This window comes from Metarhizium brunneum, chromosome 1, assembly GCF_013426205.1.
Source record: "Metarhizium brunneum chromosome 1, complete sequence".
NCBI lineage: Eukaryota > Fungi > Ascomycota > Sordariomycetes > Hypocreales > Clavicipitaceae > Metarhizium > Metarhizium brunneum.
In genome coordinates, this window is record NC_089422.1 from 2446390 (window position 1) to 2461321 (window position 14932).

The 14932-nt window shown below is 48.3% G+C and overlaps 3 protein-coding genes across 3 annotated transcripts; 1 reads left to right on the top strand and 2 right to left on the bottom strand.

The window, feature by feature from the left end:
- Nucleotides 1-1103: 1103 nt before the first annotated feature.
- Nucleotides 1104-5010, bottom strand: UPF2 (Regulator of nonsense transcripts UPF2; the record flags this gene model as incomplete). Its single annotated transcript, XM_014694268.2, has 9 exons — nucleotides 1104-1207; nucleotides 1267-1405; nucleotides 1469-1768; nucleotides 1823-2113; nucleotides 2183-2337; nucleotides 2394-2685; nucleotides 2764-4823; nucleotides 4885-4929; nucleotides 4992-5010. The coding sequence occupies 9 exons, from the start codon at nucleotides 5008-5010 to the stop codon at nucleotides 1104-1106; spliced, it is 3405 nt and encodes a 1134-aa protein (XP_014549754.2).
- A 2008-nt stretch (nucleotides 5011-7018) lies between these two features.
- Nucleotides 7019-9775, top strand: NIA (Nitrate reductase; the record flags this gene model as incomplete). The annotated part of the gene is made up of 2 exons (XM_014694267.1): nucleotides 7019-8801; nucleotides 8880-9775. 2 exons carry the CDS (start codon nucleotides 7019-7021, stop codon nucleotides 9773-9775), a joined length of 2679 nt encoding a protein of 892 aa, XP_014549753.1.
- Nucleotides 9776-10918: 1143 nt separating this feature from the next.
- On the bottom strand, nucleotides 10919-14413 carry HRQ1 (ATP-dependent helicase HRQ1; the record flags this gene model as incomplete). Its single annotated transcript, XM_014694266.1, has 2 exons — nucleotides 10919-12840; nucleotides 12901-14413. The coding sequence occupies 2 exons, from the start codon at nucleotides 14411-14413 to the stop codon at nucleotides 10919-10921; spliced, it is 3435 nt and encodes a 1144-aa protein (XP_014549752.1).
- Nucleotides 14414-14932: the final 519 nt, after the last annotated feature.

Here is a 14932-nt window from a genome sequence, read left to right on the forward strand (position 1 = left end):
GTGAGGTCTGAGCTTGTGGTTGGCTGTGCACGGCAAGGGAATTTTCTGGGCCGTCCCTCGCACTCATCGAACGATTCGATTGGTATGCCAAAAATCAGAGAATAATGATGAGGCCCCAAGTTCGTTCATCGATTGGATTTACAATCCATATGAAGTCCCCAGGACCTGTGTATCTGCTCAGTCGGGTACTTGGGACCAGGCGCAGTGCCGAGAAAGGCCCAGAGCTGAACCGTGGTTCTGAGTTTAGAACGGGAAGGTACCTTCTGCGATCGATTGTCTGCTACTTCCTAGATCTAGGTAGTGAGTAGGTACCTACCTAGGTACCCAATACCTAAGGTGTTTTGGACATCCCACGGCACTACAAAAATCGGCATGGATGCCCATTGATTAGCTTGTAATTCTGCATGTCACACCATTTCTTATGCGAAAAAATAAAGAATAAATATATCCACAAAGGGTTGTCGGAGGTGTCTATTATCTCCCATATTTCAGGGCCCTATTGGCATAAGCTGGTCAAATTCGATCAGCTTGGAAACGCAAAAGCCATGCCAGGCAACTCGTTGTGTCCATCTGATCTGGTAACGCCAGCAGTAACATGCGACTAAAAGCTGCTCAGCGGCAGGTCTTGGCCTGTACAACAAGCCTTGTCTAAGAAGGGCCTGCTCTCTGATCCAGTCAAAATATATTGTGTTCAGCCTCTAGCTGTGGACACTCGTTTGCATTATAATCTGGGATCAGCTGTCTGAAGCGGCTCCGATGGAAGATGTTCGTCATCGTAGCGCAATCCAGTCTGAAGAACTGATGTCACTTTTGCCCGCATCATCCGCCACAACGTCTAACCGACATATCATGAGGAACTTTTTCTGATTCTGTTCCCAAAATTCTTGCGCCTTCGCTCCATCAGCCAACTGGTTCATTGAGACCCACCATCTCACAATCAGCCCCCGTCATGTAGCCCCAAGTGCTAGACTCGAGTATGCTATTTATGCGATGTAGTTGCTTTGGAGAATCAAGTCTTTCTCTGGTCTATTCATGACTCTTTTTGACTAAATGACGTTTTGGTGTGGATTATAATGCATCATTATTGATCTTGTGCCTAATTGTTACCAATCGACATCACTCAATTGAAGCTTTCTAACCCTCTGGCCCCGATCCTTACTCGAGCGGTCAACTCGGTTGTGATAAAATGTTGTTGCTCTCTCACTACCTACAGAGAATGTTAGTGTAATAAACGGTACAGGACAGGTCTGGCTTCGCCAATCTTACCTTCCTGGTCTTCGCTTTGCTGGAGATCGTAGTTGAGAACCAGATTCTTGATGCGCTGTTGTTCTTCCTTCTCAGCCTGCTGCTGAGTCTTCATAGCGATGGCGAAGGTAGAATCAGATGGCAGCTCAACAGTGCGAGTCTACGCGTGTGCCATTAGTGAACAATGCGACAAAAATAGAACTCCCACGTCATGAAAACAAACCTGTTGTCGATTGCCTTTCTTTGTCAAAAGCGAAAAAGCCATTTTATGGTTCGGAGCAGACGGTTCCTGATCCTGAGGAGCACCCGTCGACGATTCTCGGTTCTTCGGTCTCACGGGTAGAGGCACATCAAACAGTGGCTTGCGTTCGAACTTCCGAGATTCAAGGCTTTCAGCCAGCATCTTCGCATATTCTCGCTCAAAATCAGCCTCGTCTTCGGGGTCAACGACTTCCTCCTGGCGGGTGACCACGATGGCTTCATCATTGAAGTCACTATCATTGGCAGACTCATCATCTCCATCCTGTTATTCTCAACGTTAGAAAATAAACGATAAGTAGAACGGTGTTCAGCTTACCTCAACCTCATCATCTTCCGAGGCACTTTCTTCATCCCCCTCACCGTCTTGCTCGACGTCATCTACATCAGCATTATCGTCGTCGGATGAAGCTCCACTGGTGGCGTCATCCACTTCTGCAGCCCTATCAATACCGGCAGTCTTTTGATCTTGAATTATGGCAAGTTGAAGCGCTTTAGTGGCTTCTTCGATACTGGTAGCGATTTTCCATTGCGGCCTGGTGAGTGAAAAGATGTCTTGAACAACGAACTCGATGTCCATAGGCAGGGAAGATTTCGTTTGAATATAGTACTATCAAACAGTATTAGCCAGCATTCAATGCCACAAAACTGAAACATGCCCTAGTGTTGCAACCCTTACCTGGAAGAAAGATAGAAAATAATCCAGCTTCTTGCCGGCAGCTCCTCGATTGAAAAACATTCCGCAGGTTTCCAAAACCGTAGAGATGAGGCGAATACGAAAGAAGTCATCCGGAGGGTCGAATGGGTTAAGTCGACCGGGAATTGGTGGTCCTCCTACAGCAATAATAAGCAAAAAGAGGTTTGCCAGGGGGTCCATTGTAATTGCTCACCATATCCAAATGTGAGAATTTTGTACATGGTGTCAAATATGACAGGGTGCTCCAGCATCCTATAATTATACAGTTCTCCCAAATATTTTACTTCTGCAATTCGGCGTTGAAAGAATCGAAAATCGTTTTGTTCTAAGCCCAGGTTGACTGACTCGATAACATTGTCGATCACTTTGACCACGAATTCAGGGTGATAACGGTAGATGGCGCTTAGGAGAATGCCTAATAGGTGAATATTTCCATACTTCACCTTTCCAGGTTTGGAAAATACTTTTTCAAGGATAGACACAACCTAGTGAATTTGAGTCAGCAAAGCAATCTCTGTGTGGATTTTCGGTCGGACCTGCGATCATGATCCGCCCAGCCATACCTCAGTTTCTTCCCAGTGGAGCCTCCGAATTTGCTTCAGAATTTTGCTATAGTTGCGTTTAGTCATGTCGCTATACACCAACTTCGCAATAAAGAGTTCCATTGGAGTTCGTTCCTTCTGCTCAATAGCAGGTCGTTCAGGAGGATCGACGTAGTATACAGCATTGTCGATGAGCATACGCTCTGGTTGTCCAATGTGCTGTACAGATTTTTTCCGTTGCAAAGTTTCGAGAAAGCTGGCCATACGTGGTGCAGTTTCGGGGTTCTTGAGAAGGTATCTACCACAATTTTCGATCAGGTTGCACAAAATTTCGATATTCATGCGCGAAAAGTCGTCAAGACTGACTTTAAGGCAATGAAATACAACATGTTCAGGTACGACACCAAACTTGGTAAGTTCAGCCAGGTATCGAATATTGCTGAGCCTGACTTGTCCCAAAAAGTCTTTTTCTTTTCTCCTCTGCAAGCTTCGAAATTCTGCATCTAGGTAATCAACAAGTCCTTTGGGTACATCGGGCATATATCTGCCAAGTGTAGCAACTAATCGCGACCATGACGGGAGTAAGTCGCTTCTCCCCTTAGGCACTTCTGTGAGGGCTTTCACAAGTCGATTGCGAGAGGCTTTGGAGTTGAGGAAGCAAAAATCAATGGCAGTTTGGTCAATGACGTCCTTGTTTGTAAGTTCTGGTAAACGTGCCAACAAGGCATCGACTTGAGCACCAATAGTCTTATTAGCTATCGCCATTGATTGATCTTCAACAGCTTCAGCAGCGGCCTTTGCCGCATCCGAGGATTCTGAGGCAGCGTCCGTTTTCTTGCCAACTTGTTCCTCGCCGTCGACCTTCTTCCTCCTGCCGTCTTCGAGTAGAATCGGTGGGACTTTGCCTTTGAGATCGACGAGATTTTCATAAAATCGACGCTCATCCTCATCTGTCCATATTCCGGCACCTTCGCCCATGGTTCGCAAATACTCGCTCGTCTTGACCAAGCCTATCGAGCCACTGGAGGTGGCAAGGGCATCGTACGACTCTTTCAAGTCGGGCATCTCAGCGCCAATAGCATCAGCAATGACCTGCGCATTAGATATCAGGCGTTCCTGCGCTTTGACTTGCTTCTCGTAGTTCGCTTGGCGGTCCTCGAACACTTCACCGGATTTTACGTAGGCTTCGGCATTTCGACGAGCTTGAGATTGGATAGACTTTTGGTCCCTCACAATATGCGCTGCCACATCGTCAAAATACTTTTTCAAAACTTTCCTGAATCGCTCTGCCATATCGGGTGGTGTGAATGGTTGCTGATCTAGAGTCTGGTTTAACTCGGTGGCTTCGTCAACCACTTGTACGATGTCGTTCTGGCCACTCGTGGCACCATCTTCCTCGACCGTTTTCCGACCGTCTGACCCGGTGGGCTTGACCCCTAAAATATCCCAGCTAAATGACTTGACAAAAATGACGAGCAGTGGCAAATTGGCATGCTCCCGGTCGTAGCCAAGAAGATCTTTGAGCACTTCTAGGGGGAAAGGTTCGGCAGCACCACCAGCCTTGGTTGAGCTTGCTCGATTCTTGAGCTCAACAGCCTTCCCAGCAGCAGCACCCTTTGTGGCATCATCAGGCTTTGTGGCATCATCCAGGGTTCTGACAACGCCAACTAACCACAGCTCGGTAATGACTCGCAGAAGGGCTCTCTGACGGGTGATTCTTTCCTTTTCTTCTTTCTCGCGGACTTCGATGGCCAGACTCTTGAGAGAAGTCTTGTCGGGAGTAGCCATTCCCTTACCCAGCAGCCAGGCGAGGTATTCAGTAAACTCGGTCGGTCCAAAGCGCTGGTGGAGGGCGCTCACGATCTCAACGCCAGCTTCGATCTCCCCGGGAGACTTGAGCCTGCAAAGACCTTCATAGCAGGCGGCTATTATCTCGGAGAGGTACTTGTGCAGGCTCAGAGTCCGAATTTCTTGTAAAAAAGTCGCTAGGGTAGCGGGGCTGATGGCGGTCCGAAGACGCTTGATGAAGGCCGTATTTTTCTTCAGCGATGAATCGAGTGAATTGGAAACGACAAGAATATCTGCATAGGGACTAGGTTAGCGAGAATTCAGTGAGCAGTAGATGATACATGAGAAACAAACCAGCCTCCCCATCCCATGCCCTGATATTCAGGGTGCGCAGCTCGCCTGTTGTCAAGTGTTGTCAGTCATGGCAACAGATGTTTATGGTAAGCGAACAGGGTACATACGCTTCCTTTGCCGGTCCATGGCAACCCCTCGATGGTCGTGACAAGCCAAACGTAGCTCGAGGATGGCGGTGGATAGTTGACGATGCACGTGGAGAGGGCAACCAGAAACGGCACTGCAGGTGTTGCCGTCAGAAGCCAATCAGCGATCAATTTTACAAGATTTTGTGGGCTGTTGTGCTGCCTGTCAAGACATTTAATGCTGCATGTGGTCAGTGCTGGTCTACGAGTACCCAGTACCTGGTGCCAGCAGTCAGCTCTCTACTCGGTCCAGTTGCACGAGAGCATTGAGGGCTCCAGTTTGCAATTTGCTTTGTGAATATTGAATATTGAACTGCTGTGCCCTAGAAGAGTTGAACAAAGTTCGAGGTTACTTATGATCGTATGCTTTTCTGTCGATGGCTGCCGGAATCAAAATGTTGTCGAATGTCTACGAGTATTACTCCCACCCCTGTCCCCTTCCTTTGCCGCACATGCACAGTCAGACTCACAGTCACTCACCTCAGGTGTCTTAGAATGAATGGTATGGAGCAAGTATCGTGGAAATGGTAATCTACTAAGTAGCTGCATGTGTAGACAATTTGCGGGTCGGGTACATTAGTTAAGTACTTATCAATTGATATGTATGTACCCGCTAGTAGGCGCATACAATCATCTGATGCTTCTACACTACTCAAGTACTTAAGTACTTAGAACTTAGGCTTACTAGGTAAGTACTTAGAGGTAGACAGACTACGAGGTGCGCAGAATTTACTGATAGAAGTCCACGCGACTTGGAGACATGAAAGCCAGTCAGGACCATGTTTGGAACCTAGACTCAGACAGGGATTGACCCCTTATCACGTTGATTGAAGATAAGCCTCGATTGACGCCACGACATGGGCTCCTCAGCCAGTTGATAAGTCCACCGTATCAACTAGCTAGGTACGCACGTATCGACCAACACACGCCTCGTTCGAAATGATAACAACTCGTGTGTGCAAATATCAATCCCTCCAATATGAATGGGCATGGCCAAGGTGCCCGCCCTGGCTAGCTGCCTCTAGACTGGCCGCACGCGCCTCCGTTCTGATTAGTTTTATCGACATCAGTAGAATTGCCTCCGCCCGGCCCGACCACAAGGCTAATGATGCGTCGGACAACCTGAAGCATATTCTCCCAAAGACTCAACACATTGAAAGCCTTGGAAAGCCTCGTCTACAGTACCTACCTAGTACTTGGCAGTAGCTACTGGGACCGCAATTTTTGTCAAAACTTCCGTCGTTCAATCCTGGCTTCCCGTCGAAATGGACTTGTCTTGTACCTTTGTCACCACCCAAGGTGTGAAACCTTCCTCCCTCCATGGCCGTCGTCAAATGTCTCCCTGGCACTAGTTACAGAGTCGCAAATCGACACGGTGCCCCATATCCGATAGTGGCCCGATTCTTTTGAAGCCGGCCGGCTGTTGAACCATCGCCTTCGTCCGTGACCATCGCCATTGCCGCGACTGATGCATCTCCGGAGAGTGAACCCTTATCTCCATCCACTCCACAACCCCCTGATACCCTTATGCGTTGGGTATGGAGATTTCCGCGGAAGTAAGCTGGTCTCAGAGTACACTCTATCAAATGCTGTATCCTCAACGTGTGACGTCCAGACTCGAGAGTGGCATGGCTGTGATTGGCAACTATCCAACCTTAGTTGAGTAATCGGCTTGAAACTATGCGGTCAAAAGGGCATCCCATGTGTAAGATTTACTCCCAATATCCGGATGCCTCGAGCTTTGACACTTGATAAGACTCTGGCAACTTCGATCCCGTCTGGACAAATCTCGACCCGAAAAGCAAGGCTTCTTTCTTCCACACCGTATCCCCCGATAATGCAGATAGTTTTTTAGGACCTCGCTATTTTGCATCATACATGTGCCTTTTCTCTTCCCCTCAATCCATTGTCCATTACTTGCTTTGAGGGCCCGTTACAGGTAGCTCTATCCTTCAGCCTTCAACTAAACCTCCATCTCCTGCGCACCCTGTGCCTATTCGAGGCTCAACATGCCCCAGTCTGAAAGCAACTCGGAACCGAGTTTCCAACAGAAAACCGTTGTATTCCCTCCGAGCCCCCCCAGCACCGTGGGGAGATCTCGGAGGTGTAGTGCGGATGGCAATTCCAACGATATCACTTTCCCTGTATCGCCTACCATAGCAAATAACGACGCCCTCATCTATCCTCTCCCCCCAACAAATTCGGAAAAATCAGTTCGACCAGAGGATCTCAAAACGCCGGACAGCCACGTTGAAAGAGACGCTCGACTGATTCGACTAACCGGAACACATCCCTTCAATTGCGAGCCTCCCCTGCGCGACTTATATGATGAAGGGTTTTTAACTAGTGAGGACCTTCACTATGTTAGAAACCATGGGCCAGTACCTCGATGTGACGATGGTGACATGGATCAGTGGACATTCACCGTCGATGGCCTTGTTGAGAATCCATTTACTCTTAGCGTCAGGGAGCTCATCGCATCTTATGAGCAGGTGACATATCCCATCACTCTTGTCTGCGCGGGCAATCGCCGCAAGGAGCAGAATGTGGTCCGCAAGTCAAAGGGTTTCTCATGGGGCTCAGCCGGTCTCTCAACAGCTCTGTGGACTGGTGTTGCCCTTGGCGATCTGATAGCCAAGGCAAAACCGAGGAGAGGTGCGAGATATGTATGTTTCGAGGGAGCTGATAAACTGCCAAACGGCTACTATGGGACGTCTGTTAAGCTCAATTGGTGCCTAGATCCAAACAGAGGTATTATGGTTGCTCATAAAATGAACGGTTGTGTTCTGCACCCTGATCACGGCAAGCCTGTTCGGGTCGTTATCCCTGGACAAATCGGAGGCCGTAGTGTCAAATGGCTGAAGAGGATAACAGTCACCGAGAAACCAAGCGATAACTGGTACCACATCTATGACAATAGAGTTCTGCCAACTATGGTGACACCCGAGGCAAGTGCCGACCTGCCAGATACATGGAAAGACGAGCGGTATGCCATATACGACCTTAACACCAATAGCGTCATCTGTTACCCGGCACATAATGAAACACTTTTACTAAATGGCGACTCGAGCACTTATAAAGTCCGGGGATACGCGTATGGTGGTGGGGGTAAACGGATTACTCGGATCGAGGTTACTTTGGACAAGGGCAAGACTTGGAGATTGGCCAATATTGATTACCCCGAGGACCGATATCGCCTTGCTCCCGACGGAGAAAGACTATATGGCGGAAGAGTTGACATGTGGTGGCGGGAGACATCGTTTTGTTGGTGTTTCTGGGAACTCGACATTGACATCGGAGATCTCAAAACAACAACGGACATCATGGTCAGAGCAATGGACGAAAGCCTCATGGTACAGCCCAGAGACATGTATTGGAGTGTTTTGGGTATGATGAACAACCCTTGGTTCAGGGTTGTCGTCCATGACATCGGCCACGCATTACAGTTTGAGCACCCTACGCAACCTGCTTTGATTCCCGGTGGGTGGATGGAGCGGATCAAGAAGGCAGGAGGCAATCTCACAAATGGCTCGTGGGGTGAAAAGCTGGCTGGCCAAACTGAAGATGTGATGGGACAAGAACCAGAACAGGATGTATGCATGACTAACCCCAGAGCTGACCGTCTGGTTACCATGTGTGAATTGAAATCCCACAGTGGTGAACAGGAACCTTGGTTCATTGTTGATGGACAGGTATACGACGGAACACCGTTTTTGGAGGGTCATCCCGGTGGCTCTGCATCTATATTTGGAGCTGCTGGACAAGATGTCACGGAGGAATTTGTCACAATTCGTAAGAATAGCCTCCCAATAAAGACGTGCTCCGTCCTGCTGTTAGTATGCTGTCTATGCTAACTGCGGCTCCATTCAGACAGTGAAAACGCCAAAGCTATGATGCCTGCGTATCATATTGGAAAACTCGACGAAGATGCACTAGCGCAACTGTCCGGCGAGACTAATGAATGCGATCCCAGTCGAAGCGTGTTTCTTGACAGCAAAGTCTGGACAAAAGCAACCCTGCAGGAAAAGATCAGCGTTTCTTCAGACTCCAAGATCTTCAGATTCAAGCTAGATCACGCCGAGCAAGAAGTCGGATTGCCTGTTGGGCAGCACCTGATGATGAGGCTGCGCGACCCGGTAACTCGAGAGTCAATCATCCGGGCTTATACTCCAATTTCCGAAGGTACAGACCGAGGATGGCTCGATGTTTTGATCAAAATCTACCACGGCACTCCGGAACGTAGAGGTGGCAAGATGACACAGGCACTTGATTCTATTCCAGTGGGACACTTTGTTGATTTCAAGGGACCAGTGGGAAAATTCGAGTATCTTGGAAGGGGCCTCTGTTCCATATCTGGGAAACCTCGCCATGTATCCAGGTTTAACATGATATGTGGCGGGTCGGGCATCACGCCGATATTTCAAGTCTTTCGAGCCATGATAAAGGGTGCCGATGACCCCACCGAGTGCGTTATTTTAGACGGAAATCGTGTTGAGGAAGACATCTTGTGTAGACTGGAGCTTGACCAAATGGCATCAAGCGCGAAGCATAGGTGTAGCCTGCTCCATTGCCTCAGTCGTCCGTCTTCTACATGGGAAGGACGGACTGGCCGAATTGACAAGGACCTGATTTCAAGCGAAATCGGATCGCCAAGGCTCGACAAAGACGATATAGTTCTGGTCTGTGGCCCGGAACAAATGGAAAAGGGTGTCTGCGAAACACTGAGGGTTCTGGGATGGCCGGATGAGAATATTGTGGTATTCTGAGTAAAGTAACCCTAGGCAAAAGGATCACCTTCGTCTCAAGCACTTTTCTTCCCAAGGACTAGGAACCTAGTAGCCAAGTGGTTGTATTGATGCTATTTAGCAAGTACTCCGGGCCTGTGGACCTGAACAAAAAGAAAGAAAGAAAGAAAGAAAGAAAGAATTGGTATACCTTTCACAGCACCCCGACCATGTTCTTCTTTTATATCTAGAATAAACTTTTCGTCAATCGTATCTCCAAGAGGCACCGCCGAACCTGAGCTTCCACGCGTTTCGATTAAACTATTCCATCTTTGAATAGCCTCTTTGCATACTTGCTCGCCAAGTTTTATTCTCTTCTCGTAACTCTGAGGCGAATTCAGGAGGCTAGTCAAGCATTCGATTGCAAAATATAGAGCATTGCCGCCCAACAGTATGTAACGTCCTGCCCGTCGTTTCTAGTTGAGCTTCGTCATGAAGACTCAGCCACATAGACCGCAGATAGACCACTGGTATTTAGTGCATGCATCATTCCCAATAAATAAAGGAGCCTGGTCCGGACACATGTCCTACATTTGAAGAGCATGACGAGTTCTGCCGCGGACGTGGCTATTCAAGCAAAGAAGACCGGATGATAGGTTCAGCTGCTGAAATCTAGATGCTCTGTGACGAGATATTCACATTGTATAATCGAAATATATCATGGCCAGTCTTGTGCGAGCCCGGTTGAGTACAATCGCAAGAAGGTTCGAATGTCGAGTTGGCCAACGCGGGATGCCGGAACGATGAATGCCCAGCGTCATCTCGAATCAGTAGCACCAGAGAGTATACTCATGTGGAACCTTGCATGTGTACTCCGTAAAGTGGTCGGCATCTAGGCATCCAACTCGTTTGCAGCTTTCTCAAAAATCGCAGTGAACCGCCACGCTCTGCCTACTTGAAGTTTGTTGCATGGATGATGGGGACAACACACCTGGGCACTACTCCGCAGTCGTGACTCGTAACATTGAAGGTCTGGAAGAAGCCCTTCCGTGGTGGCTGTTATTCGTCTGGTAGTATTGATTCAATACCTGCCTGCGTGTAGCATTGTCAAAGGCATGCATGCTAACCAGGGCCAATCTCAGCCCATCCATCCAACCCACCCATATAAGGCATATCACCACAAAGTTATCCATCCTGCCTCTCGCTTTTCATCGTGCCTATTTTCGTTCTTGCTTGGCCTCTAGAGGGTACAGGCTGAGCTGGTATAACAGTCTCGAAGCCCACTGGGTTAAATTCTTCCGGCCCCATTGGAAGCTGATCGACGTCAATTTCCATATTCAGCAGACTCCTGATCACAACACGGCACCCGGCCTTGCTCATTACTTCGTTGGATTCTTTACACATGACCGATGCCACGCATTCAACACAGCCACGCTGGCATTGGCACTCTTCAACGCGCCGCAGCGCCATGTTCAGCAAATGATCTATGTGATCAAATGCTTTGGTGCTGATGCCCGATCCGCTAGCACCACCTTTTGCGTCATAAAATGTCAGTCTTGCAGGCCGCTTTCTTTGCGATTCCTTCTTGGAGAATTCCTTCAGCGCCACTTTACACTCAGTCCTGACGTCTTCTGGCATGCTAATGACAAATGTAGGAAGTAAGCTCATGACTGCATGTTCTGCGGCATGGATCGCCGCGGCCGAATTCAGACGTCGGTCTTGAAGAATGTCCAGTGCTGTTCTTGGAACATCCAACCACATGCCCTTGCTGTACCGGATAACTGGCGGGTTGTCGACTTGGACGGCATCCAGAACTCGCCCCTTCCTGTCCACTTTGAAATACCCAAACACATTTTGCTGAATCTTAATTGTTCCATAGTAAGCCTGGGATAAGGAACATGGGATCTTCCGAATCGCCTCTGTCTCTGTTGGGTCAATATCTGTGAAGTCTCGCTGGGTAGTTGTCCAGTCCACCTTCACCTTTTCTACCTTGGCCATTTGTCTGTCGGGGAGAAAGTCTCGCACAAGGTACGTATTGCCCTGGTGAAGAAATATGGCTCCATCATATATGGTGAATGTAGCTCTTGACGCTTCTAGCTCCTCTAATACGGTGTTCAGACCATTTGTAATGTCGATAATGGCAAAATGCTCGTCTTCTGTGTCCCGTATTGCGACATAGCGAGATGGCTGAGGTCGAAATCGATCATGGCAATGATAGTAACCCATCTCATCCTGAATCAAGCGGGTCCTGCAAACGTCGGAAATATCAGCTCCAAAATATTGAGCATCTTGCTCAGGTCTAATTGGCAATTCGTATGCCGCACATTGGACATGCCCTTCCCGAACTAGCATGTTGCTAAGATCGACCTGAAGTTCGCAGTTAGGTTTAGTAAACAACTCATCTGGATTTTGCATGTAATGTTGGTCTGTCGCGAATCCATCCCCAACAAGAATAGACAAGGAGTCCTTGTTACGCCGCCCCGCGCGGCCACTCTGTTGACGCAAATTTGCAATTGTATAAGGAAACCCCCAACTCATGACAGAGTCAAGAGTGCCAATGTCGATGCCCAATTCCAGTGCTGTAGTCGAGACAATTCCTAGCAATTTGCCCTCAAACATTTCAGATTCGATACGGCGGCGATCTGCGGCGGTATAACCACCTCGGTAGCCCATAACTAGATTTATACACTCTGGTCGACCGAGAGACTCTAGTTCTTGCTTAATGGCATTAACCAAGATCTCACACTGGGCTCGAACCCGACAAAACGCTATGATTCGGACACCTCTCAGCAGGAGGGCGCAGAAAAGTCTGGCACATTCAAGCTTCGCATTCCCACGGCCGCTCGCGGGGTCACCCGGATCCTTGTATGGTGTATTCCAACACAAGAATTCCTTGCGTCCCGAAGGGGATCCGTCATAATCAATCAACGCCACATTTTTAACCCCGAATATCGTTTCGAAGTGCTCCTTCGGGTTGGCAACAGTTGCAGAACAAGAGATGAAGCGGACTCGCCGGTTTCCCACTGCAGCGCAAATGCGTCTTAGTCTTCTCATGATGAAAGCAACATGTGAACCGAGCTGCCCGTTGTAATAGTGAAGTTCGTCAACTGGATACAATGTCAAATTAGTGAGTGATAATGCAGAGGGATAGGCAGGCTTCTACAGACCTACTACGTATTTCAAATGTTTCAGGAAAGTTCTCCAACGTTCTTCCTGTGGCAATATTGTGACATGAAGCATGTCAGGATTCGTGAATATAACCCTGGCTTCTTCACGAATCGCAGTGCGTTCGCTCATTGGCGTATCACCGTCGAAGGTTTCAACGACTGTGGCTTCAAGGCCAGGCATGTAGACCATCATTTCCTTCAAACTCCGCTTCTGGTCCTGCGCTAATGCCTTTGTCGGGAAAATGTACATGGCTCTGGAATTGTAGTCTTTTTCAAGTGCGTATAGGACAGGGAGCTGGTATATCAAAGACTTGCCCGAGCTGGTCGATGTTGCCACGACGACACTTTTGCCCTCGTGGAGGTGGTTTAGGGCCTCCGCTTGGTGAGCATAGAAGCGCGTGATACCTTTGGCATTATACAGCGCGTTGACAAGATCTTGAGTCAACAGGAAACCAAGATCACCATAAATAGCCTCTTGAGGCTCGAAAACCCTATGGCCGTCCGGTACGATTTGCCCTGTATACCAAGAGCTTTCTTTCAGCTCTTGCACAATCTCTGGTATCGATTTACGCTCCTTCGGGATATTCCCCGGTATTGTACTTGGTCTTGACTCTGCTGCGACATCGTTCGTTGGAGATGGTTTCGGGATGAAAGCCTGCGCCTGCTCCCTGAGAGTTACATCAGGATCCAGTCCATCTTGCACACACTTGTTCAGAAATAGATTTATAGCATTTTTGAACTTCTGGTTTCTCCTCTCAATTAGCTGAGCCATCTGTTTCTGACCGTATATCGGCATCTTCAGCTGCTCGTCGCGAAGCTTGCGGTTTGGCCGCACAGGTTCGCCCGTCTTCTTGTCTTGCACCTCGCGTTTTAGGTCTCCGTCGACGAACTCAAAGAATAGCACCTCTCGGCTACCATTACCGGTTTTACTGCGGCTGTGATCATCCAGGCTCTCGTTTCCCGTCCATCCGCCTACGGATGCATCATGCGCGGGAGCTTGCGAGCGAGAGGATTTCGAGGGCTTAAACGTATCATCTCTTTCTGAGCCCTTAATATCAAGCTGTAACATGAGCTCATCCACGTAAGTAAAATTGATACCCTCGGGTCGCAAGGCAACTACTAATGCCACCTCTTCCTCCATCAGTGGTCGCTTAATGTGAGTTTCGACTGTCGGCTTTATGTTTTCAAACGTTGTTGCAAGATGTTTCCGGCTGCAACAAAATGTAAAGACTAGATTCAAAGCCTTATGAGTCTCTTCTAACACTTTGAACGCATCAGGCCATTCTATAACACAGCTTGTACACCGAGACGGTGCCTTCTTCACAGTCAGTTTAGTCCCTCCACCTAATTCAGGCTGGTTTTCTTCCTGGTCAGCAGATTTCCCAAGTACATCCTTTCCATGCTGTACCAAGCAGAGACTCTGTTGCTCATTGAGGGAGCGTTTGCGCTTCTTATCAGGATGGCTATGGTGATCATCAGCCTGCTGATCATTGAGATCAGAATCAGGCTTCATCGCAAATCAGCAACCAGGAAAATATTACTTTAAAGGTCGTTAAGTATCCATACAGTCGTGCAGAGCAATTTTGCTAAACGTGTAGACCGTACCTGAATCGAAAACTGTTTAAGCCGGGCGTGAGTGGGCTTTCGTGGTAGCAACGCGTAGTCACGTGCGTGGTGTCACAGACGATGCGTGGGTGATAGGTGACTTGACATTCACGGATCTTGTAAACAATGTTGAGTACATTTGTCAGTTCTTTGTATTGCGTCTGTATCCTTTAATGCCTGGCTATTTAAATAAACGCCTTCTGAAGCCTCTAAATCACCCTTTTCTTTTATTGATAACCTTCATACTCATACATGTTGTCGTCAAGCCCCTTTCGTAAACAGACCTCTGTTGCAACGGTACCTTGCGCTACATGTCCGTCAGCAGATCATCAATTAGTGCACAGTCGGATTGAACCCTCACATGTGCAAGTTAATTGACACACCAGAAGCATGCGGCTAGTTCCCTCGTAGTTCCCTTTGTATGGCA